Genomic DNA, 25,609 nt, shown 5'->3' on the forward strand with positions numbered 1-25,609 from the left:
CAGTTTAGGGCTGAGACATCCTATGAAGGAACAAGGTCAGTTTAGGTCTGAGACATCCTATGAAGGGACAAGGTCAGTTTAGGGCTGAGACATCCTATGAAGGGACAAGGTCAGTTTAGGGCTGAGACATCCTATGAAGGGACAAGGTCAGTTTAGGGCTGAGACATCCTATGAAGGGACAAGGTCAGTTTAGGGCTGAGACATCCTATGAAGGTACAAGGTCAGTTTAGGTCTGAGACATCCTATGAAGGAACAAGGTCAGTTTAGGTCTGAGACATCCTATGAAGGGACAAGGTCTGAATATCCACAATACTCACATGAGCAGACATTACATAGAGATTTTCCTCATTTCAATATGACCTGAATAAACAATATCACATTACGACTCCAAAAATATGAATGACAGAAACAACCCAATTCAACATGTTTTTTTTAAAGTGAGAAATCTTTAAATTAATTTATTCAGCATTATTTACACAACAACCAACATGGACTACTCATACATGAAAAAGAGTAGTACAGCCTGAATCCCACATCTGTTTGTGTTGTCTTGCCAAAACTCCCATGTAGGCTAGGTGCCAGTTGGTTTCTGCTCGCCCTGGCATGAACAGAGCAGACAAAGACTGGTATGTAAGCCTTGTCCAAGCCAGACAGGCCCATAGGGCAGGAGTCCATCTCCTGTTTCTGTAGCATGAGGCAGCTTGTTGTACAAGTACACCCCCCTTGACAGTAAGCCCCCTGAAACAGACTGGCACCCAGGCTAACTCCTATGGTCATGACACACAAGGATTTGGCAAAACGGCACAAACTGATCTGGGACACCAGGCTAGGGAGTAAGTAGGCTATAATATGACAGAAATCCCTTTAGACTAGATATCCCTATGTTAAAGGTAGAATACATGAAGAAAATTAACAAAATCACTAGCGACAGCTGGCACCCTATTCTCTGGTCAAAATAAGTGCACTATATTGGCAGTAATAGGGTGCCATTTGGGACTAATACTGTGCCATTTGCACAGCCTTTATCAGTGCTCAATTCTTCTAGGGCTGGAATTCAGTCTAACTCATTATGCCAATGTTTATGGCAGTGTCTTTCTTTACAAACTAAATGTCCATGCATAGCCTTCTCATTGTGGAAAAACATGGAAGCATCTATTTGTGATGGGGATACTTCCTTGTGGTAGTAAATTATTACCACTGTTCAGGGATTATATTTGGGGGTAAAAGAGCTCCTGCATAAATACCACAATGAGTTTGATTGAAGGCCGAGGCTGTGGATCAGACTTTTCTGGACCCCACATCCCAACAGCTAAAGGTCCCGAAGCGTCTGCGCACGTACGGAATTCTCTACTTTAAGCGGGCTCAGCTCTACACATATAGAACCACCCTTCACACTTCTAGTGTCAACGGTGAATTATAATTCTCCCAATTTTTACAGATGAAACTTCCATGCAGCATCTGCATAGCAACTATTTGATCTCAGTTTCATGGGGATATGCAATTAGATTGTTATGCTATTTATATTCAGTTGCCTAGTTAAATATAGGTTAAATAAAAATAAAATGTAGAATGCTATCATTGTGTTTTTGCAGACATTGATTCAGCTTTGACCTAACCTTATTAAAAAGAGCACCATTCGCTAGAATAGCCGGTTCCCTACGAGTAGAGCAGAGACTGTGTGTAAAGCAGAGAATCGCACAATAGCAGAAGCTTCGGGACATTCAGCTGTCCAGAAAAGGGGTCCAGAAAAGTCAGATCCTCACCCACTCCATTGATCTAATCACGCCCCTATTTACACAATCACAGGTGAAGACTCAAAAGGAACTGAATCAATTCCCGACTGACTCAAATCTCCCACAATTCATGATTCACTGTCCTCTTCTGTTAGAAATCAAAATCCCAAAATGCAAATAAAAAAATTAACTAATGTAACAAGAAATCCACAAATTATTAACCAACCATTCAAAGAAACAAAACAAAAAATGTTTGTCCTACTACTTTCCTTTTTATAAAACGTGTCAAATGGTACACTAAATAAAATAATATTTTACAACAACTTTTAACAGTAAAATCAGTTTTGTTTGAGGTAATTACATCATAGTTACTGTACTTGTATAAAGTAAAAAATAAACAATAGATTTTTCATTTTGCCTAAAAACACAACCAACCAACAAACCAAAAAGTGTTTTGCCTTGTTGTCCATTTCGCTCTTGGCTTTGTTTTTAAACTTTTTCACCTCATTGAGGCCAAAGTCTTCCGAAGTGTTGCATTCTGGGGTAGCATTAGGGAGCGAAAAGGTAGTGCCTGAAAGGTTTAAATATCAAGAGACCTCATGTTTAGCCCACCACCACCACTATCTTTCAATAGATGTTCAGCAACAAGCCCTCTAAGTTCTCTCTCTTGTATGGTCTTCCCATATCCAGTGGTGACTGGTTATCCTACCCAAAGGGTCTTGACCAGAAGGAGCATACATACTGTATCAACCAATCAGGATCTTTTCTTTCCCCGACACAACCAAATCGGAATCCATCATTCCCCCTGCCCCAGCAAATCGGATGCTTTCTTTCCCCGCACCACTACCAATCGGGTGCGTCCTTTCTCCTGCCACAACCAATCAGGTGCTTTCTTTCCCTTTACGCCTCGCCACAGACAGAGGAACAATTACAAAGACAAAGTTATAGTTTGGGTACATACAAAACATCCACCTGAGGTTGAACTTCAGACGGTCAAAGGCACAGAACTGGACCTGACCAGCGTTCTCCAGAACACTGGATATGCCCTGTAAAGAGTAACTAAACAATTCTGGACTTTTCCCACCAATCTATTCTCAAAATCTATGGTGATTCTTGTCCAAAGAACTCTGTCTGAGAATACATTGCCTACATCGAGATTCCTTGAAACGTTCTAAATGATTCTGGACATCCACCGATCTGATCCCACCTCTGGACATTGCTCTTGTCAAAAGAACTTCTCCTGTCCACAGCTTAACTTTGTGGATTATTTCTGAACCTACTCTGTGGGAGTCCAAAAACCTTCAGCAAAATTGAGCTAAACCATTTTGCTATGTGGATTGGGATCAAGAGGGTCGATGGGGTTTGACCGTTTAAGGTAACAGGTTGTAAAGGTTCTGAAGTTTGCAAAATGAGAGTTGGGTTGAGGCAGAACCACTGGTGACTATTATTGGACCTAGTGGACCTAACCTGGTGCCAGATCTGTTTGTGCCGTTTTACCAACACATACGGTAATTGTAATGCATGACTAAGACCATATGAGTCACTCATGTTTACATCATCTCATATGTATATACTGTACTTTAGTCAATGCCATTCTGACATTGCTCATCCTAATATTTATATATTTCTTAATTCCATTCTTTATAATTTATGTGAGTCGGGACGGGGGAACTGCAGTGGACTTGGTTTGCACTTATCAAGAGTTGACTGTAGTTACTCAAGCTTCCTATCCAAACTTAACTGAATGATTGGGCTGGTATTGCTTATGTTGGGACATAGGTACAGCTACACAATGATTGAAGGGAAACTAGTCATATACACTTCTAGTCAAATGTTCATTCCCGTCTCCCATTCCCTCCCTGGTCATGGAGAGTGCAGCAGAGTATTAAGTCCTAGAGGAGCAGGGGCTACGATCCCATTCTCTACCCTTCTCCTGAAGTGTGCACTCATACACTCCCCCTCATAGATTTAGGGACTGGTGTGAGGAATAGGGTGGAAACTCCATCCAGCCATGCTTGCACCAATACAATGCATAAGCATGAAGGGGAGTGACTGAATGCACACTTCTGGGTGAATTGGAATGCAGCCAGTGGGTTTTAATCCTTTACACTTGACCTTTAGTATTGTTTATCTACAAACATTGTTTTATTTTATATTAAGGCTTATTTGTTTTTGTGGAAGAAAACAAACGTTCTATTAAAGTTGTGAAAAGGCTGTACTGTGACATGTTGCATAATCACCATGGTTACGTCTATTCCATGTTATTTATTGACTTCATTATTACTTTAAACGTTATGTACAAAAACGACTTCTTGTGTCAGGGTCAAACCCATTTCAATTTCAGGAAGTGAATTGAAATTCTGAAATTCCGAAGAACTGAACATTCTGAAATCCTACAGAACTGAAAAATCTTAATTGGGAAAAAATGTCACTTTTCAACTCTCAAATTTAGAACTTCAATTAATCTCCTATGATTCATTAACTGAACTGACATGTAATCAACAGCGACCCCGGAGAATGCGCATACACGCGTGTTGTATACGTCGGAGTGTGTGTGTGACGACCCCACTCAGAAGGGGGTGTGCAGGTGTGTGATGTGCTGTGTGGGAGAGGCCGCGTTGGGGGTGGAGCTATTTGATAGGTGGGAGGAGTTAGGGGAGGAGTCAGAGAGCTGCAGTTCCTCTAGTTTCTTCAGGTATTCATCTCTCAGGGCTAACAGCTCTATGTAACGCTGTTCCACTGGACTCTGCTGCTGTAGAGTAGAGCAGAGCAGAGTAGGATAGAGCAGAGTAGAATAAACATAGAAAATAACAGAATAGAGTAGAATATAAATAGTAATTACCACCACCAGGGGGAGGCAGAGAGCGGGAGGAGATAGGAGAAGGAGGGAGAGGGAAAAAGAAAAAAGTTAATTATATGCAAACAACGCAAACAGATAAGCATATAAACAATCACAAAGAGGTATAGAGGCTCAAGAGACACACGGTGAAAACATGAATATTCATTATTGATGCCTAGAGTGTTTAAAAATGGGAGCAGCAAGCTGGTCTGGTGCCAACACACAATACTGTTTATTTGTTTATTTGGATCCCCAGTAGCATTTGCCGAAGCAGCAGTTATTCACAAAAAACACAGGACAAGTAACAAAACACGGATACACAAGGACAGTCAAACAAATAAAAAATACAACGATATACAAACACAAAATATAATACAACTAAAACAATTGGGTGTGTTAGTGTCCCCTCACAGTGCCATGAGATGTTAAATCTTTTTTTAAAAGGTAATGTTACTGTTTGCTCAGTAATAGGAGATGGAAGGGAGTTCCATGCGATCATGGCTCTGTATAATACTGTGCATTGGACATGGGTACTGTGAAGAGACCCATGGTGGACTGTGAAGAGACCCATGGTGGAGTATGTATGGGTGTCTGAGCTGAATTTGATTTGATTATACAGACAATCTGGAATTTTCATTATAGTAATGCTTGTCCTAAAAACTAGGAGAGGCAGTTAGTCTTTCCTGGTTGAGGAGAGATTATCATGTTGTTGATGTTAGTTCTGTGTGTGTAATTAAGGGCAAGGCGTGCTGCTTTGTTATGAGCCAGCTGCAGCTTTGCCAGGTCTTTCTTTGCTGCACCTGACCATATTACTGGACAGTAATGAAGATGGGACAAGATCAAAGCCTGAAAACTAGTACAGCTGACGTGTCAAAAACACAGAACATATTTTTTTATAACAAACATACACCTCTCCCCATCTTCACAACATCTTTGTCAATATGACTTGACCATGATAACTGACCATCCAATGTTACTCCTAGGAGTTCAGCTTCCTTAACTCTCAATGGTCACACCTTTTATACACAACGCCAGAGAATGTTTTGAACCAAATACAATGCTTTTAGTTGTAGATGTATTTAAGACCAGTTTATTATAAAAATCACCCATTCTGATACTGACTAACTCCTAATTTAGAATTTGTGTAGGCTCACTGGCTTTGGGTGCTGACCAGGATTTCTGTTAGCAGGAAATTGCCGACTTGTGGACGTGAAAAAAAATGTAAAGCCGATAAATAAAAAAAATTTGCCGGCCAAAATGACCGGGAGATTATTTTAAAAATGTTTTATTCATTGATGGAAATACCAGTCGATGGAAATACATTTGACCGTCATGCTTATCGGTCTATAGGTTGATTTGTATAATTTTGAGGAATTAAATTGGCCCGTGTGTATTTTCATTAGTCATCATGTATCTTTTTTATCCAACACAACTATCACACAACATACAGAGCCCATTTTGAGAGTCATTTCTCCTGCAGTTCCTGAGCTGGTTGCTGCTGGAGTAAAACATGTGCTTTTATCAGCTCATTATTTGCGCAACAATTGTAAATGCTATCACGTCTTAACTGTTTTGGTGCACGATTAAAAAAAGAGCTACTATTTTTATTTCTCAATTGGGAATTGAAGCGAGCCTCCCATTCACCTCTCAAGTGCAGGCAACCAGCGATCAGTGTATCACCCACCACTTAATGTGCACAGGCGGTAGTATGCATTTAGCATGCAAAACATACTTTGAAACCGGAAAATGCCATTTAATATCATGAGGCATTTCTTACCTTGCTTCAAAGTAGCCTATAGGCCAAATCTGACCATGGAAATGTGGAGGCAATTATTTTGCATGAGTTTCTTGTTTGGGAAAGCTTACAATTTATTCTACAACTTCAATAATAACGTTTTAATTTCTCAAAATAATTTTCATGTTGTTAATCATAAGAAATAAAATGATAAAATCAATACAATTAAAAGTCAATTAATGCGAGATCACCAGCCTCTGCCATATGGACACATTGATACAGTGTGATGCATTGGCTGAAGAAATGAGCGCATGGAACGCAGAGCCTGTAGGCCAATGCAGCAGTAGGCCTATAACTTCCATTGCTCTTTCACAACGATGATTGGTGATTATCAAGAGGGGGAGATTGTTGGAAAGATTTTTCTCAATGGTTTACTGTGTGGAACTATAGTTTGAATATATCATTCTCAGATGTAAAAAAAAAAAAGTAACTTCTATGCTCAGGTGCGCGCTCCCTCAACATTATCACGACAGAGAAACCAGACACATGCTCAGGTACGCGCTCCCTCAACATTATCAGGACAGAGAAACCAGACATGCTCAGGTGCGCGCTCCCTCAACATTATCAGGACAGAGAAACCAGACACATGCTCAGGTGCGCGCTCCCTCAACATTATCAGGACAGAGAAACCAGACATGCTCAGGTGCGCGCTCCCTCAACATTATCAGGACAGAGAAACCAGACATGCTGAGGTGCGCGCTCCCTCAACATTATCAGGACAGAGAAACCAGACACATGCTCATTACTCACATGGAGCCCTCCAAACAAAAGACCATGAAAACATTTACAAATCTCCTACATGATTATGAAATAAACCAAAACTTGTTTCTCACAAGTGTATCAGGTTTTGAACTCCGCAAACAACGTTTTCCACTCCGAGACTGAGAACAGTAGATGACTAATTAATATATGCATTAACAGAAATTAATATAACCAAATGTGACCGACCGTCTTGATATTACATAACTAAATTTGATTTATTTTTTTACATTGGATAAAAGTAGAGACTCGGAGCTAGAAAATGGTATATTCTGCTTTGAAAATTAATAAACTTCCGGAATGCCATACCTCACATCTGAGAAAATGGCCCTCGAATATTTGGTACACCTACTGGAAAGCTCTTCGTCTACACCCATTCAGCATCGTTCACACACTCTTAAGCCTTAGCCTCACATTTGAATCCTTAAAGAGATGGGTGGGGCTATGTACTAAACATCCAAAGATGTCAAGACTAAAGGCTGGTTTATACTACGGTTGTGTCCGTAAATTTAATCTGGCGTGCCAGAGCGTGCTCGTAAACTCAGTTGTCAGATTGTCTGGTCGTAAATTCGGAGCTTTCAAAGTGCACACTGGACGCTCTGGCCGAGGAGTAGGGTTGATCCCAGCGTTCTGACCTATTAACAGCAGTCAAGCACCCAAGCTAACTATTTCCGGACACAAATGAGAGAACAGCTCACTAACCATTTTACTCTCCATAGCAGAGCTGGTTAGGCTGTTTTTATGTTATCCAGAGCGTAACAACCCTGCAGCATTGAAGGTCCCCAAGAACACAGTGGCCTCCATCATTCTTAAATGGAATAAGTTTGGAACCACCGAGACTCTTCCTAGAGTTGGCCGCCCGGCCAAACTGAGCAATCAGGGGAGAAGGGCCTTAGTCATGGAGGTGACTTGAACCCGATCGAACATCTCTGGGGAGACCTGAAAATAGCTGTGCAGTGACGCTCCCCATCCAACCTAACAGAGTTTGAGAGGTTCTGCAGAGAACGGGAGAAACTCCCCAAATACAGGTGTGCCAAGCTTGTAGCGGCATATCCAAGAATACTCAAGGCTGTAATCGCTGCCAAAGGTGCTTCAACAAAAGTACTGAGTAAAGGGTCTAAATACTTATATAAATGTGATTTCAGTTTATTATTTTTACTACATTTGCAAAAATGTCTAAAAACATGTTTGCTTTGTCCTTATGGGGTATCGTGTGTATATATTGATGAGAAAGTCTTATTTAAAAAAAAATATATAATTTCAGAATAAAGCCGTAATGAAATGTGGAAAAAGTCAAGTTGTCTGAACACTTTCCGAATGCACTGCATGTAATGGGGAATTGATCCAAAAGTATCTAGGTTCATCTGTCACATATGGAACTGAATGATGTTCTCGAATTGCATTTTGGGAATGTTTGAAAATGCTGTTTTATTGGCTGCTTAAATTCACGAGTTGCATGTTCTGTTAAGATGCATTACCACAATCATCTCCTTTGTTTTGTTGACGTTGAGTGAGGTTGTTTTCCTGACACCATAGTCTAAATGTGATCTCGGTCATTCTGAGCACAGTGGGTCGACACCCTAATGGGATATGCACCCAATGCATATGGGTCCGGTACATTTCTCAAATGGCCGGTAAATTAAAATCTTCCCGGTTACGTTGGAACGGAAATCCTGGTGCTGACACCTAGTGTTCAATCATCCGCATACATGTTCATGCTAGCCTTCAGTAAGACCAGTGGCAAATCATTTCTAAAATAGAGAAGAGTAACAGACCAAGGCAACTACCCCGAAGGACACTGCACATATCTGATGTTATACAACTGGTGGGTCTAATACTGAATGCTGATTGGTTAAAACCGCATTCCAACCGGTGTCTATTCCACAAGTTACCACCGGCTAAATCTATGACATTAAAATGCCTATTTACTCTCTTCCATATGACTGGGCAATCCACTGTCTCATCAGCCCAGCCAGGCACGTTATAAACTTGATCTCCACTACAAAAAGCATCAAGACATAATTTCACATATCTGATGCTAGAGAAGCTTCCATTGAAAAACACTATTAGCTATAGAGTTCAGTTGGTTAAATAACTCTCCAACCATGTGACGGCAGGTGATTTAAAGCCATAGCAGGTGAGTTTCAACAATAGCGATGTATGATCTATAACATCAAAAGGCTGCACTGAAATCTAACAATACAGCGCCATCTATCATCTTATTAGCCATTTCTTTTAGCCAATCATCAGTCATCTGAGTCAGTGCAGTACAGGTTGTGTGCTATACTCCATATGCATGCTGAATAACAGTAGTTAACTTGTTCTCAGAAAAATAGCATTGTATTTGGTCAAACACAAATCCTCTCCATCAGTTTACTAAGAACAGGCAGTAAACTGATTGGGTGGCTGTTAGAGCAAAGGGTGCTTTACTATGTTGAGGTAGAGGAATTACTTTAGCTTCATCCCATGCCTGCGGACACACACACACTGCTGTAGGCTTTGGTTAAAGACATAGAAATGTCTCTGTGTGATTATGACAGGGGATTATCTGCTCCAGTGACTCAGACCCTGTTGACAGGGAGAGGGATGTTTGGGCTGCGTGTGTGTGGCGGGGGGGGGGGGGGGGGGGGGGGGGTGTTTTAGAGTTAGGGGGAAAGAGGGGTGTGTATGTGTGTGTGTGTGTGTGTGTGTGTGTGTGTGTGTGTGTGTGTGTGTGTAAGAACAGGCAGCAAACACACACCAACACCGCAAGTCATACAGGATGCCACGGCAATACTGCAGCCAAACCCCAGAGACAATACTGCAACCAAACCCCAGACAATACTGCAGCCAAACCCCAGACAATACTGCAGCCAAACCCCAGACAATACTGCAACCAAACCCCAGAGACAATACTGCAGCCAAACCAACTAAACCCCAGAGACAATACTGCAGCCAAACCAACCAAACCCCAGAGACAATACTGCAGCCAAACCAACCAAACCCCAGAGACAATACTGCAACCAAACCAACCAAACCCCAGAGGCAATACTGCAGCCAAACCAACCAAACCCCAGAGGCAATACTGCAGCCAAACCAACCAAACCCCAGAGGCAATACTGCAGCCAAACCAACCAAACCCCAGAGGCAATACTGCAACCAAACCAACCAAACCCCAGAGACAATACTGCAGCCAAACCCCAGAGACAATACTGCAACCAAACCAACCAAACCCCAGAGACAATACTGCAACCAAACCAACCAAACCCCAGAGACAATACTGCAACCAAACGCCAGAGGCAATACTGCAGCCAAACCAACCAAACCCCAGAGGCAATACTGCAACCAAACCCCAGAGACAATACTGCAGCCAAACCCCAGAGACAATACTGCAACCAAACCCCAGAGGCAATACTGCAACCAAACCCCAGAGACAATACTGCAACCAAACACCAGAGGCAATACTGCAGCCAAACCAACCAAACCCCAGAGGCAATACTGCAACCAAACCCCAGAGACAATACTGCAACCAAACCCCAGAGGCAATACTGCAGCCAAACCAACCAAACTCCAGAGGCAATACTGCAACCAAACCCCAGAGACAATACTGCAGCCAAACCCCAGAGACAATACTGCAACCAAACCCCAGAGACAATACTGCAACCAAACCAACCAAACACCAGAGGCAATACTGCAACCAAACCCCAGAGGCAATACTGCAGCCAAACCCCAGAGGCAATACTGCAGCCAAACCAAACAAACCCCAGAGACCATACTGCAGCCAAACCAACCAAACCCCAGAGGCAATACTGCAACCAAACCAACCAAACCCCAGAGACAATACTGCAGCCAAACCCCAGAGACAATACTGCAACCAAACCAACCAAACCCCAGAGACAATACTGCAACCAAACCCCAGAGGCAATACTGCAGCCAAACCAACCAAACCCCAGAGGCAATACTGCAGCCAAACCCCAGAGACAATACTGCAACCAAACCCCAGAGGCAATACTGCAACCAAACCAACCAAACCCCAGAGACAATACTGCAACCAAACCCCAGAGGCAATACTGCAGCCAAACCAACCAAACCCCAGAGGCAATACTGCAACCAAACCCCAGAGGCAATACTGCAGCCAAACCCCAGAGGCAATACTGCAGCCAAACCCCAGAGGCAATACTGCAGCCAAACCAACCAAACCCCAGAGACAATACTGCAACCAAACCCCAGAGACAATACTGCAACCAAACCCCAGAGGCAATACTGCAACCAAACCCCAGAGGCAATACTGCAACCAAACCCCAGATGCAATACTGCAACCAAACCCCAGAGGCAATACTGCAGCCAAACCAACCAAACCCCAGAGGCAATACTGCAACCAAACCCCAGAGACAATACTGCAACCAAACCCCAGAGGCAATACTGCAACCAAACCCCAGAGGCAATACTGCAACCAAACCCCAGAGGCAATACTGCAACCAAACCCCAGAGGCAATACTGCAACCAAACCCCAGAGACAATACTGCAACCAAACCCCAGAGACAATACTGCAACCAAACCCCAGAGGCAATACTGCAGCCAAACCAACCAAACCCCAGAGGCAATACTGCAACCAAACCCCAGAGGCAATACTGCAACCAAACCAACCAAACCCCAGAGACAATACTGCAACCAAACCCCAGAGACAATACTGCAACCAAACCCCAGAGACAATACTGCAGCCAAACCCCAGAGACAATACTGCAGCCAAACCCCAGAGACAATACTGCATCCAAACCCCAGAGACAATACTGCAGCCAAACCCCAGAGACAATACTGCAGCCAAACCCCAGAGACAATACTGCAGCCAAACCCCAGAGACAATACTGCAGCCAAACCCCAGAGGCAATACTGCAACCAAACCCCAGAGGCAATACTGCAGCCAAACCAAACAAACCCCAGAGACCATACTGCAGCCAAACCAACCAAACCCCAGAGGCAATACTGCAACCAAACCAACCAAACCCCAGAGACAATACTGCAGCCAAACCCCAGAGACAATACTGCAACCAAACCAACCAAACCCCAGAGACAATACTGCAACCAAACCCCAGAGGCAATACTGCAGCCAAACCAACCAAACCCCAGAGGCAATACTGCAGCCAAACCCCAGAGACAATACTGCAACCAAACCCCAGAGGCAATACTGCAACCAAACCAACCAAACCCCAGAGACAATACTGCAACCAAACCCCAGAGGCAATACTGCAGCCAAACCAACCAAACCCCAGAGGCAATACTGCAACCAAACCCCAGAGGCAATACTGCAGCCAAACCCCAGAGGCAATACTGCAGCCAAACCCCAGAGGCAATACTGCAGCCAAACCAACCAAACCCCAGAGACAATACTGCAACCAAACCCCAGAGACAATACTGCAACCAAACCCCAGAGGCAATACTGCAACCAAACCCCAGAGGCAATACTGCAACCAAACCCCAGAGGCAATACTGCAGCCAAACCAACCAAACCCCAGAGACAATACTGCAACCAAACCCCAGAGACAATACTGCAACCAAACCCCAGAGGCAATACTGCAACCAAACCCCAGAGGCAATACTGCAACCAAACCCCAGAGGCAATACTGCAACCAAACCCCAGAGGCAATACTGCAACCAAACCCCAGAGGCAATACTGCAACCAAACCCCAGAGACAATACTGCAACCAAACCCCAGAGACAATACTGCAACCAAACCCCAGAGGCAATACTGCAGCCAAACCAACCAAACCCCAGAGACAATACTGCAACCAAACCCCAGAGACAATACTGCAACCAAACCCCAGAGGCAATACTGCAACCAAACCCCAGAGACAATACTGCAACCAAACCCCAGAGGCAATACTGCAACCAAACCCCAGAGGCAATACTGCAACCAAACCAACCAAACCCCAGAGACAATACTGCAACCAAACCCCAGAGACAATACTGCAACCAAACCCCAGAGACAATACTGCAGCCAAACCCCAGAGACAATACTGCAACCAAACCCCAGAGACAATACTGCAGCCAAACCCCAGAGACAATACTGCAGCCAAACCCCAGAGACAATACTGCAGCCAAACCAACCAAACCCCAGAGACAATACTGCAGCCAAACCCCAGAGACAATACTGCAGCCAAACCCCAGAGACAATACTGCAGCCAAACCCCAGAGACAATACTGCATCCAAACCCCAGAGACAATACTGCAGCCACTAAGCTGCATGCGGGCGCGTAGCCCCACCGGGACGGACTGCCCCACCGGGACGGACTGACCCACCGGGACGGACTGACCCACCGGGACGGACTGACCCACCGGGACGGACTGACCCACCGGGACTGCCCCACAGAATAAATATCAGCCCGTGCAGAGACGGGATTGAACTTCACTCAACTTTATAGTTTTCCCCTTTAGTTAACACCAGTGCTTGACTTGGGCCGGCGCTGTCCGTAACGCCATACCGACACTTCTAATTTTGGGGGAATTGCGTATCGGCTCATCTACAAAATTAAAGTAACCTATCACTGTCCCAGAGTCACACAGAGGCTATCACTGTCCCAGAGTCACACAGAGGCAAAAAAGGTTGATCAAAGTGGAATGAAGGCAGGACCTTCATTGAATAGCAATGGAGAGTGGACATTCATTTCCTGATTTAGTCCAAGTTTATTTGCCGCTAGGCTGTGAGGGGCAGTAGGCTGTGAGGGGCAGTAGGCTGTGAGGGGCAGTAGGCTGTGAGGGGCAGGTGGCTGTGAGGGGCAGTAGGCTGTGAGGGGCAGGTGGCTGTGAGGGGCAGTAGGCTGTGAGGGGCAGTAGGCTGTGAGGGGCAGTAGGCTGTGAGGGGCAGTAGGCTGTGAGGGGCAGTAGGCTGTGAGGGGCAGTAGGCTGTGAGGGGCAGTAGGCTGTGAGGGGCAGGTGGCTGTGAGGGGCAGTAGGCTGTGAGGGGCAGTAGGCTGTGAGGGGCAGTAGGCTGTGAGGGGCAGTAGGCTGTGAGGGGCAGTAGGCTGTGAGGGGCAGTAGGCTGTGAGGGGCAGTAGGCTGTGAGGGGCAGTAGGCTGTTGGAGATTGAACCAGATTGAAAACGTGCCAGCCTGAATGGCATGATGCGCTGTTCCAAGTTGTCAAATGAGGGTTTGTAATTCATGAAAAGTCAAGGAAATTAGTTTCATAATTGTTCTTAATGTAAAAGCATACTTTAAAAAAACAAAACGACCTCTCAGCCATTATCGGAATGACCCTTCAGTGCATGTCTATGGTGCTGGGTGTGTGCCAGGGAGCGGGCCCTTGCCCGAGGAGAGAGAGCGCGACATTTCAGCATTAGGTATAAGGGCCTTACCACCGGCACTGTAGAGCCTAAATATATCTGCACCGTTGGAAAGCTGGGATTCCCCCCTATTAAACATTAGCCATGTAATTGCGACAACATTCAAAATATTCTAAGAATAGCCTACTTGACAAATAACTTGCTTTGCATAGATCTCCCCTGAAACATGAATACCTTGCTTTGCATAGATCTCCCCTGAAACATGAATACCTTGCTTTGCATAGATCTCCCCTGAAACATGAATACCTTGCTTTGCATAGATCTCCCCTGAAACATGAATACCTTGCTTTGCATAGATCTCCCCTGAAACATGAATACCTTGCTTTGCATAGATCTCCCCTGAAACATGAATACCTTGCTTTGCATAGATCTCCCCTGAAACATGAATACCTTGCTTTGCATAGATCTCCCCTGAAACATGAATACCTTGCTTTGAGGTAGCCTACCATATCCATTAGATCCCTGATTTATTGAACGGGGGAATCATTTTATAAAAGACAAAAGTATTTGGTTGTAATGTTGAGAAAGCCCAGCCTGCACACCCAGGAGCTCTCCAGATGGAGGGTTGACCACAACAGTGCAGTTCTATGTGGGGAGCTAAGTGACTTGATCAAGGGCTCAACGGCAGGAGGCGGCAGGTCTACATGGAATCAGACAGCAGCTTTCCAGTGTCAATAATTCATACTTTTTCATGTCGACTATAATAATAGTCATGACAATTTGGTTAGAAGTCATGGAAAATGTGTTTAAACCGTTAACAGTGAATAATCAGGAGGTCTCTATTGCATAATGTCATTTGTGAATTTCAGTGAACATAGTCCGACTTGGAAAAGACAGCTCCTGCACTTCTTCCATCCCAACACGATCAACGTTTCCCTCTACTGCGGGTATTGCTAATATCAGCCACTTCCAATGCAACAAACTCAAACAAAATAAACTATGCAAAGTGTTTTCTTGTAGGCAGAACACACTGGAGTAGGATTCTATTCCATTGCCAGGCACGACTCAGCCCGTACACTACAGACTGTGTTGTATTTTGAGACAGGCTTGAATAAGCTAAGACAGGCTTGAATAAGCTAAGCAGCCAATAAGCAAAATTGGTCTGATTTTCTGTAATAATGTTATGGGAATAATAATGAATTTTATTTTGTGAAGTGGTTTCTTGCGTCAAACAACATTTCCAGTCACCACCTTTATGTGAAGGACAAGTGGATAAACAGGTTCATGTGAAGCCCTACATGTTTTTGCCCAAAACTCTCACAGAATGTAGGTCTGCATTGAACACCACACATTGGCTGCTACTGTAAGCTGAATGATAGAACAGCTATTTCCATGTTAAAATGTTATGGGATGCATTTTCTCCATTGTTTTTAATGGTAGGCTACTCTGGATGGCCTACATTATGATCAAATAGCCACAGTAGCCTACTTGGTCACTGTTATAACTAACTTAAAAGTGGGTACAGCCTGCGTTCACAATAAACGTGCGCCAGAAGTTGCACAGAATTTTCACAACGTTCAAGTTGGCGCTCAGCAGACCTGAAATTTGCTCAGTGATGAAAAAAAATTAGAGGGAACATTGGTCACAAGATAACCCCAACTCTGATTGGCCAGACTGTTTGGCTGTACAGTTTGTTCAGTGCTGTGTATCCAGTGTTGTAGCTAAATCCCAACAGCGTTAAGTTAGATGGCATTTTTTTTTTTACCATATTATTGATCCATCATTGATTCACTACTTTCCACAAATCTAAAAGCATTGTATTGGTGGAGGCAGGAGCCTTTTTAAAATCAGTGAAGGGAAGTGAACAAGTGTACACTTCGGTAGGAAGAAGTGATAATTCAGACATACTGTAACAAAAGTACCTGTTGTTGAATGCGAGGGTTCGAACGGATACTGTAACCACAGACATTCTATTGTAACTTAATTTTATTCTATTAAATGTACCTGTTGTCGAATGCGAGGGTTCCAGCGGATGTAGTAAGTCACCCAGAGTTCTAGGTGTCTCATGCTGGCTACAGGGTAGAGGACTCGATTGGACTCTGGGGTGTAGAAGGGGTTCTGGTAGAAGGACAGATCACTGTTTACCAACGACCACAGAGACACCGTCTTAGACCGCAACTCCTGGAGAGAGCGAGAGGGGGAGGAGAGAGGGGAGAGAGAAGGGGAATAATAATTTAGGAGGGTTAGAGAGAGAAGTTAACCAATGACCACAGATACACTGTCTTCCACCACAACTCCTGAAGAAAGAGATGGAGAAGATCATTAATATGGTCTTTTAGCAGACACTTTTATGCGCAGCAGTAAGCAGGAAACATAAATCTATTCAGTATGACCCGTTTGAGTCAAACCCACAAATGATCTGCGCCATCGGAATCAGAGGGAATATGAAGGATTCTGGAACAATAATAAAGAGTCTTATGGAGACTCTCGTCTGTGTCATAGAGAGCATTATTACGGCCACTCAGAACCAGTGATGCGTCCCATCGCTCTTCTGCTCTACTTCACATGATCAAGATGGAGGAAGGAGGGGAGGTGGAGGGAGGAGGGGAGGTGGGGAGGTGGAGGGAGGGAATAGAAAGACAAAGAAAGGGTATGAGATTGAGGTAGAGCAGGGGTGTCAAACTAATTTCCCCATCGGGCCACATGCGGTCTTCACATAGATCCGAAGAGACATATTTACTATGTTTTCTGTCTCGCTTTCATTTGGATGACTGTCAGCAAGCTGGGCAGAGTGAAGAGACTGTCAGCAAGCCGGGCAGAGTGAAGAGACTGTAAATGACTGTCAGCAAGCCGGGCAGAGTGAAGAGACTGTCAGCAAGCCGGGCAGAGTGAAGAGACTGTCAGCAAGCCGGGCAGAGTGAAGAGACTGTCAGCAAGCCGGGCAGAGTGAAGAGACTGTCAGCAAGCCGGGCAGAGTGAAGAGACTGTCAGCAAGCCGGGCAGAGTGAAGAGACTGTCAGCAAGCCGGGCAGAGTGAAGAGACTGTAAATGACTGTCAGCAAGCTGGGCAGAGTGAAGAGACTGTCAGCAATCTGGGCAGAGTGAAGAGACTGTCAGCAATCTGGGCAGAGTGAAGAGACTGTCAGCAATCCGGGCAGAGTGAAGAGACTGTAAATTTACTGTCAGCAAGCCGGGCAGAGTGAAGAGACTGTAAATGACTGTCAGCAAGCCGGGCAGAGTGAAGAGACTGTCAGCAAGCCGGGCAGAGTGAAGAGACTGTCAGCAAGCCGGGCAGAGTGAAGACTGGACTGTCAGCAAGCCGGGCAGAGTGAAGAGACTGTCAGCAAGCCGGGCAGAGTGAAGAGACTGTCAGCAAGCCGGGCAGAGTGAAGAGACTGTCAGCAAGCCGGGCAGAGTGAAGAGACTGTCAGCAAGCCGGGCAGAGTGAAGAGACTGTCAGCAAGCCGGGCAGAGTGAAGAGACTGTCAGCAAGCCGGGCAGAGTGAAGAGACTGTCAGCAAGCCGGGCAGAGTGAAGAGACTGTCAGCAAGCCGGGCAGAGTGAAGAGACTGTCAGCAAGCCGGGCAGAGTGAAGAGACTGTCAGCAAGCCGGGCAGAGTGAAGAGACTGTCAGCAAGCCGGGCAGAGTGAAGAGACTGTCAGCAAGCCGGGCAGAGTGAAGAGACTGTCAGCAAGCCGGGCAGAGTGAAGAGACTGTCAGCAAGCCGGGCAGAGTGAAGAGACTGTCAGCAAGCCGGGCAGAGTGAAGAGACTGTCAGCAAGCCGGGCAGAGTGAAGAGACTGTCAGCAAGCCGGGCAGAGTGAAGAGACTGTCAGCAAGCTGGGCAGAGTGAAGAGACTGTCAGCAAGCAGGGCAGAGTGAAGAGACTGTCAGCAAGCTGGGCAGAGTGAAGGGACTGTCAGCAAGCTGGGCAGAGTGAAGAGACTGTCAGCAAGCTGGGCAGAGTGAAGAGACTGTCAGCAAGCTGGGCAGAGTGAAGAGACTGTCAGCAAGCTGGGCAGAGTGAAGAGACTGTAAAAATGTAGGTCCATTATCATTCTACACAGTTTGGATTTGGCTTTAGTCATTAAAATGTCCATTGAGCACCACCCACGAGCCTGATTGAATGGGCTCGCGGGCCGGATGACATGTAAAATAGAAGGTAAATAGTGAGAGTGAGGGTTGGCAGAGTGAAATATTGTAGAGGGATGGGAAAGACCCAGCTAACACATTTAGTTAACTGGAAGTTGTGGGAACGTTCGTTTTTGGTTCCCCCATTGGACTGGTGTTTTCTTGCATTTTTTATGGAAAGTTCTCTTAATGTTCTGGGAACATTACTTTAAATAGAATCCAGAGGTAACCTGCTGAAAACATTATGCTGTCCTGAAATTCCCACCTAAACAACCAAGGCTCTCACCAAGCTCTAAGAAACATACGGTTCTCAGAATGTTATGTGCTAGCTGGGAATTGGAGAGTGCAATGTAAGACAAATGTAGAAAAGACAGGCAGAGAGAAGGTCACACACAGTCAGAGAGAGACAGATGTTTGTGTCCATGGCACTCTTACAGTTGAAGAGGAAGGTTCTGAAGACAGACAGACACACAGCTAGCCAGACAGACATAATTTTTTGTTGATACAGTAAAATATTGGGATATTATTTTTGACGATATATCGTATCGTTTTAACAATATCGCAATATACATTTTTACACTAGTTGGCTATACCTGCACCAAAACGCCAATATTTTTCCTTCATAGCTTGTACTCCATATTCTTTTAAAATAGAGGGCCAATTTGTTTTCAGAACTTTTATTTCCATGACTGATTAAAACTCATTTTCTCATGTCTTGTCCCTCTGCAGCAGACATATGGTGAACGACATGCTTGGAACATCGAACCGCAATAAAAAATAAAATAAAATATTGCATTATCGAATCGCAAGACATATAGAATTGTGAGAATTGCAATAAATAACGTATTGGCACCTAAGTATCGTGATAATATCGTATCGTGAGGTTCCTGGCAATTCCCAGCTCTAACAGGTAATTTACGTTGGTACGCTCACAGTTGTAGAGGAAGGTTCCAAAGACAGACAACTTACGTTAGTGTCCCTAGCACTCTCACAGTTGTAGAGGAAGGTTCCAAAGACAGACAACTTACGTTAGTGTCCCTAGCACTCTCACAGTTGAAGAGGAAGGTTCCAAAGACAGACAACTTACGTTAGTGTCCCTAGCACTCTCACAGTTGAAGAGGAAGGTTCCAAAGACAGACAACTTACGTTAGTGTCCCTAGCACTCTCACAGTTGAAGAGGAAGGTTCCAAAGACAGACAACTTACGTTAGTGTCCCTAGCACTCTCACAGTTGAAGAGGAAGGTTCCAAAGACAGACAACTTACGTTAGTGTCCCTAGCACTCTCACAGTTGTACAGGAAGGTTCCAAAGACAGACAACTTACGTTAGTGTCGCTAGCACTCTCACAGTTGAAGAGGAAGGTTCCAAAGACAGACAACTTACGTTAGTGTCCCTAGCACTCTCACAGTTGAAGAGGAAGGTTCCAAAGACAGACAACTTACGTTAGTGTCCCTAGCACTCTCACAGTTGAAGAGGAAGGTTCCAAAGACAGACAACTTACGTTAGTGTCCCTAGCACTCTCACAGTTGAAGAGGAAGGTTCCAAAGACAGACAACTTACGTTAGTGTCCCTAGCACTCTCACAGTTGAAGAGGAAGGTTCCAAAGACAGACAACTTACGTTAGTGTCCCTAGCACTCTCACAGTTGAAGAGGAAGGTTCCAAAGACAGACAACTTACGTTAGTGTCCCTAGCACTCTCACAGTTGTAGAGGAAGGTTCCAAAGACAGACAACTTACGTTAGTGTCCCTAGCACTCTCACAGTTGTAGAGGAAGGTTCCAAAGACAGACAACTTACGTTAGTGTCCCTAGCACTCTCACAGTTGAAGAGGAAGGTTCCAAAGACAGACAACTTACGTTAGTGTCCCTAGCACTCTCACAGTTGTAGAGGAAGGTTCCAAAGACAGACAACTTACGTTAGTGTCCCTAGCACTCTCACAGATGTAGAGGAAGGTTCCAAAGACAGACAACTTACGTTAGTGTCCCTAGCACTCTCACAGTTGAAGAGGAAGGTTCCAAAGCGACAGCTGAACAGGTGGTCCAGGATGGTCACTAGGAGACGCTCGTTAAACTCAAACGCTGTCGGGAACTGGAAGAGAAGGGGAGAGAGAGGTTTAAACCCATAGGTTTTTTTTCAGTAAATTCTGCCTCCATTCCTTGCATCCGCTCTCCTCACTTCCTTCTCAATATGCATTGGAGAAGAAGGTTCGAAGTGAGGGATCTTGGACCTTCTCTTCCAATACAGTTGAAGTCAGAAGATCGTGAAAAGACAAATGAAGATAAAGCTCTACACAGGTGTGTCCTGTTCCTACCTGTTTGGTCATCTGCCAGACACAGTCTATGAACTGTACAAAGATAGGAGACCTGTCCTGATCAGCATGGTTCTTATCACCGTGTCCTATCCTCTATAGAGACAGAGACACAGAGAGAGAGACACACACAGAGAGAGCGAGAGAGCGCGAGAGAGAGAGAGAGAGAGAGAGGCGCGCGAGAGAGCGAGAGCGAGACACAGAGAGAGAGAGAGAAGAGAAAAATAGTCAAACAGTGCAAACAGATTCGTATTACCTCTAGTTAGGTCTTCCTGGTCATTCTAAATTCAAAAAAGGCACTCGCACATCTGAGCCATCATAGTCGCAGGTGCACACTTTGTTAGAATAATTAGGAAATGCACAATTGTAACGCTTGCTTATTTTCCCTCGACTCCAACCCCATTGGATGTATTGAACGGAGGTGGGTGGAGCAGTATCTACACAGGGGTGCAGGTTGTGAACTCACAAACGCTCTGACGAAGGCCTTGAGGCCGATACGTAAAGCTCTGACGAGGGCCTTGAGGCCGATACGTAAAGCTCTGACGAGGGCCTTGAGGCCGATACGTAAAGCTCTGACGAGGGCCTTGAGGCCGATACGTAAAGCTCTGACGAGGGCCTTGAGGCCGATACGTAAAGCTCTGACGAGGGCCTTGAGGCCGATACGTAAAGCTCTGACGAGGGCCTTGAGGCCGATACGTAAAGCTCTGACGAGGGCCTTGAGGCCGATACGTAAAGCTCTGACGAGGGCCTTGAGGCCGATACGTAAAGCTCTGACGAGGGCCTTGAGGCCGATACGTAAAGCTCTGACGAGGGCCTTGAGGCCGATACGTAAAGCTCTGACGAAGGCCTTGAGGCCGATACGTAAAGCTCTGACGAAAGCCTTGAGGCCGATACGTAAAGCTCTGACGAGGGCCTTGAGGCCGATACGTAAAGCTCTGACGAGGGCCTTGAGGCCGATACGTAAAGCTCTGACGAGGGCCTTGAGGCCGATACGTAAAGCTCTGACGAGGGCCTTGAGGCCGATACGTAAAGCTCTGACGAGGGCCTTGAGGCCGATACGTAAAGCTCTGACGAGGGCCTTGAGGCCGATACGTAAAGCTCTGACGAGGGCCTTGAGGCCGATACGTAAAGCTCTGACGAGGGCCTTGAGGCCGATACGTAAAGCTCTGACGAGGGCCTTGAGGCCGATACGTAAAGCTCTGACGAGGGCCTTGAGGCCGATACGTAAAGCTCTGACGAAAGCCTTGAGGCCGATACGTAAAGCTCTGACGAGGGCCTTGAGGCCGATACGTAAAGCTCTGACGAGGGCCTTGAGGCCGATACGTAAAGCTCTGACGAGGGCCTTGAGGCCGATACGTAAAGCTCTGACGAGGGCCTTGAGGCCGATACGTAAAGCTCTGACGAGGGCCTTGAGGCCGATACGTAAAGCTCTGACGAAGGCCTTGAGGCCGATACGTAAAGCTCTGACGAAGGCCTTGAGGCCGATACGTAAAGCTCTGACGAGGGCCTTGAGGCCGATACGTAAAGCTCTGACGAGGGCCTTGAGGCCGATACGTAAAGCTCTGACGAGGGCCTTGAGGCCGATACGTAAAGCTCTGACGAAGGCCTTGAGGCCGATACGTAAAGCTCTGACGAAGGCCTTGAGGCCGATACGTAAAGCTCTGACGAGGGCCTTGAGGCCGATACGTAAAGCTCTGACGAGGGCCTTGAGGCCGATACGTAAAGCTTATTAAAGAGCAGTGATGAAAGCAAGAGCAGCGTGCAGGTTTCTTCTTTTTTCTCATCTTCCTGGTCATTTATCTGGTCATTTTCTGGTTTATCTTCCTGGTCATTTATCTGTACACAATATTGGTCAGTTTAGTTGCTTCCCATCACAGGAGGTTGGTGGCACCTTAATTTGGGAGGATGGGCTCGTGGTAATGGCTGGAGCGGAATTGTTTATCCAAGTAGCAGGCCATTCCATTTTACTCCGTTCCAGCTATTATTATGAGCCGTCCTCCCCTCAGCAGCCTCCACTGCTTCCCACAGATCATTTGGTCCCCAGTTGACAGCACAAATAAAGAACCTCTATGACTGAAAAGTCTTCATTATCAGAGTTCAAATTCCTCAACACAACAGATTGAGCTAAACCCTTTTTTCATCATAAACTGAGTGAATGCCTTGGAACAGGGTGGACTTACATTGGCAAACTTGTGTCCGAAGCTGATCCACTCCTTCTCCAGCAGCACCTGGAATCAATCAATCACAAATCAAATGTAAAGCTCGTTTTACATTAGCCGTTGTCACAAAGTGGTTTACCTGGAATCCTCTCAGGGTGCGGTAGTGGCTGTCCAGCATCAGCATGGCCAGAGAGGTGAGCTGGGCCGTCCGGTCCCACCCATCACTACAGTGGACCACCACAGAGTTACCACCCGATATCTTGTCTGCTACTTGGATGGCTCCAGATATGACCAGCTAGAGAGTGACAGAGAGAGATTCACTACAGAGGGACAGCACACTGTTACCCCTCCACTGATCTGCTAGCTGGCAGGCTCCAGAGAGGAGAGGGCTGTGGGAAGTGTGTGTACCCCACTACCTTGATGTGTTCTAGCCAGTGTGTAGACTCCAGACTGGACAGCCAGTGCGACTCCTCTACGTTGGGATAGACAATGTCTTTCAGCTTCTTCAGGGACTCTCTCATCACGTGGATGTTGTGTATGTCTAGAAACACCAGCTCAGCGTTCTGATATGCATCGTCACCCTCGTAACCCCCACCTGTGGCCTAGAGAGAGGGGATAGAGGTCAGAGGTTGAAGAGTCATCATTCATGGACAAAAATGGAGAATCACAGGCCCCGTTTGAAAACGCAAAAAAATATATATAATTCTTCCCTCCCTCTCTTGACGCTATCACTGGCCTGCATGTTATAAGAATGTTCTTAACTGACTTGCCTAGTTAAATAAAGGTTAAATAAAAAACATTAAAATAAATGTGGTTGGATAAATGAAAGTGAGGTTTCACCAATGGAAATGCAGTGTTTTATTCTATGGTTTTCACCCTATACGGCTTCGACCAATCCAACATGGTCAGACCAGGGATTACTTCAAGGAGGGAACGATTCAAACAGGGTTCATTGTAAATGCGTCGGGGTTGTGGTCAGCTGTTGGAACACACTGCAGGTCAGGGGAAGCTAGTTGTTAAAAGCCTCTCACTGGTAGGAATATGGGGATTATTATATAGATTGCATTCCATATTAGTAATTTGAGTCCAAACATTCCATTTCACTCTGAGCGGGGTGCGGTGGGCGTTGCGTCACACCCCAACACACACACACAGTGTAGTTGCTGTGTCCTCTTAGCTTCTAAACTCTACCTCCTCAGTTCTTACTTCTGACACCAGCATACAATGTAGGAGACAACTAGCAAGAGCCTACAGTGAACAACAAAAGAACACACAGTCCATCTCTCTACGGAAGACAACACCGGACCAAACCAAAAGACCTACTTCTAAATCAACCCAGAGAAAAAGGGAAAGAACGTCATGAATCGCTTAAAAGATTCTCTGGGAAGTACTCTTACAAGGAAGCCAGACACGTACCTAGACAAGCCCCACGTATCCATGACATCTCTGTCTGGATGATCCATGAGGCCCACAGCTGCACACCGCCTCCCAGCAGAACCCAACCAACGCACCTCATGAGACTCATGACTCCTTTTTACACAGACATGACCTTTCGACTTTTAACATTTGACCCCTGACCTTGTTGGCGACGGCGTTGACGCTGGGCCGTGCGTCGTAGATGGTGAGCTTGGCGGTGCCGTTAGCCTCCCGGATCAGGTCCAGGTAGCGCTCGTCATCCTTGTTCCTCTTCCCAGACATCCCCACCAGGGGCTGGGAGCAGCGGCAGATAACAGCCTGGTTGTCACGGTGGATCCACGACAGCACCTAGAGGATTGGGGGGGGGGGCAGAGAGAGGGTTAGGTAGGTGGGAGTGGGGTGGAAGAAAGTCAAAGAGAAAGAACAGAGGGATAAAGAGAGATGGAAGGAGAGAAAGGAGATATGAAAGGGGGAAAGGACAGCAGGAAGAGGGTGAGGAGGAAAAGGACTCACGGGTATGCGTCCTCTGGACCTGAAGGTACACACTTTCCTCAGGTCTTCCTCTGTAGCTTTGAATGGAACCACCAGTATGGTGGGGTAGGTGTCGCACAGCTCATAGTTGGCATTGATGAACGTGACACGCCACTTGTCATTGGGTAAGCCCTGGTGACGGGGGAGACAAACAGCCAATCAGAGAAGAGATTGCAGGCTGTGACTCAGCATTATTGGTGATATTATATGGTTAAAACAAGAGGATTCTAATATACCACAATGCTTTGCATAAATGAGGAATAATCCTAAACAACGGGACTAGCTATGCTAGTTGAACTGCGCTGGTCCCATGAATCGGTTTATTTTCAAAAGCTTCGTGGTGGAATGATTAGGTTGTCTTTACCTGGGTATCTTCAAGCGACAGAAATTAAGCAGACTAAGTGGCCGAGTTAGAAGCTGGGATATTGGATCTATCCCAACACAGACAACAACCTAGAAGACTGGCAATAACAATGTAATGACACATTTAGTAAGACAATGATAAGTCCTACCTGCCGTCTGAACTCTTCCATGGGCTTGTACACACTCCAGCCATTCTCTTCAAATTTCTCTTGACTCAGGTACGCAAACAGAAGCTACAGAGAGCGAGAGAGAATGGGATTGACTTTACCAAGGTTTTATTTGTCACGCAAACATGGGAGAGCTTCGCTAAGTCAACTG

The 25,609-nt window shown here is 45.6% G+C and overlaps 1 protein-coding gene across 3 annotated transcripts in view; it reads right to left on the reverse strand.

The window, feature by feature from the left end:
- Positions 1-417: 417 nt before the first annotated feature.
- Positions 418-25,609, reverse strand: part of LOC139561918 (myotubularin-like) — a 57,942-nt gene continuing 32,750 nt past the window's right edge. For 2 of the 3 annotated variants that reach the window (XM_071379343.1, XM_071379344.1), the window contains 10 exons: positions 25,441-25,524; positions 24,911-25,060; positions 24,560-24,745; positions 23,398-23,583; positions 23,121-23,276; positions 23,003-23,050; positions 20,826-20,918; positions 20,489-20,602; positions 16,389-16,565; positions 418-4,485 (listed from right to left, as the gene is read on the reverse strand). In XM_071379343.1, coding sequence (XP_071235444.1) covers positions 4,303-4,485; positions 16,389-16,565; positions 20,489-20,602; positions 20,826-20,918; positions 23,003-23,050; positions 23,121-23,276; positions 23,398-23,583; positions 24,560-24,745; positions 24,911-25,060; positions 25,441-25,524 — 1,377 coding nt within the window. In that variant the 3' untranslated portion in view covers positions 418-4,302. The remainder of the gene's footprint in view (positions 4,486-16,388; positions 16,566-20,488; positions 20,603-20,825; positions 20,919-23,002; positions 23,051-23,120; positions 23,277-23,397; positions 23,584-24,559; positions 24,746-24,910; positions 25,061-25,440; positions 25,525-25,609) is intronic. The other variant, XR_011672248.1, reaches the window with a different exon arrangement.

The sequence above is a fragment of the Salvelinus alpinus genome, chromosome 31 (assembly GCF_045679555.1).
Source record: "Salvelinus alpinus chromosome 31, SLU_Salpinus.1, whole genome shotgun sequence".
NCBI classification, from domain to species: domain Eukaryota; kingdom Metazoa; phylum Chordata; class Actinopteri; order Salmoniformes; family Salmonidae; genus Salvelinus; species Salvelinus alpinus.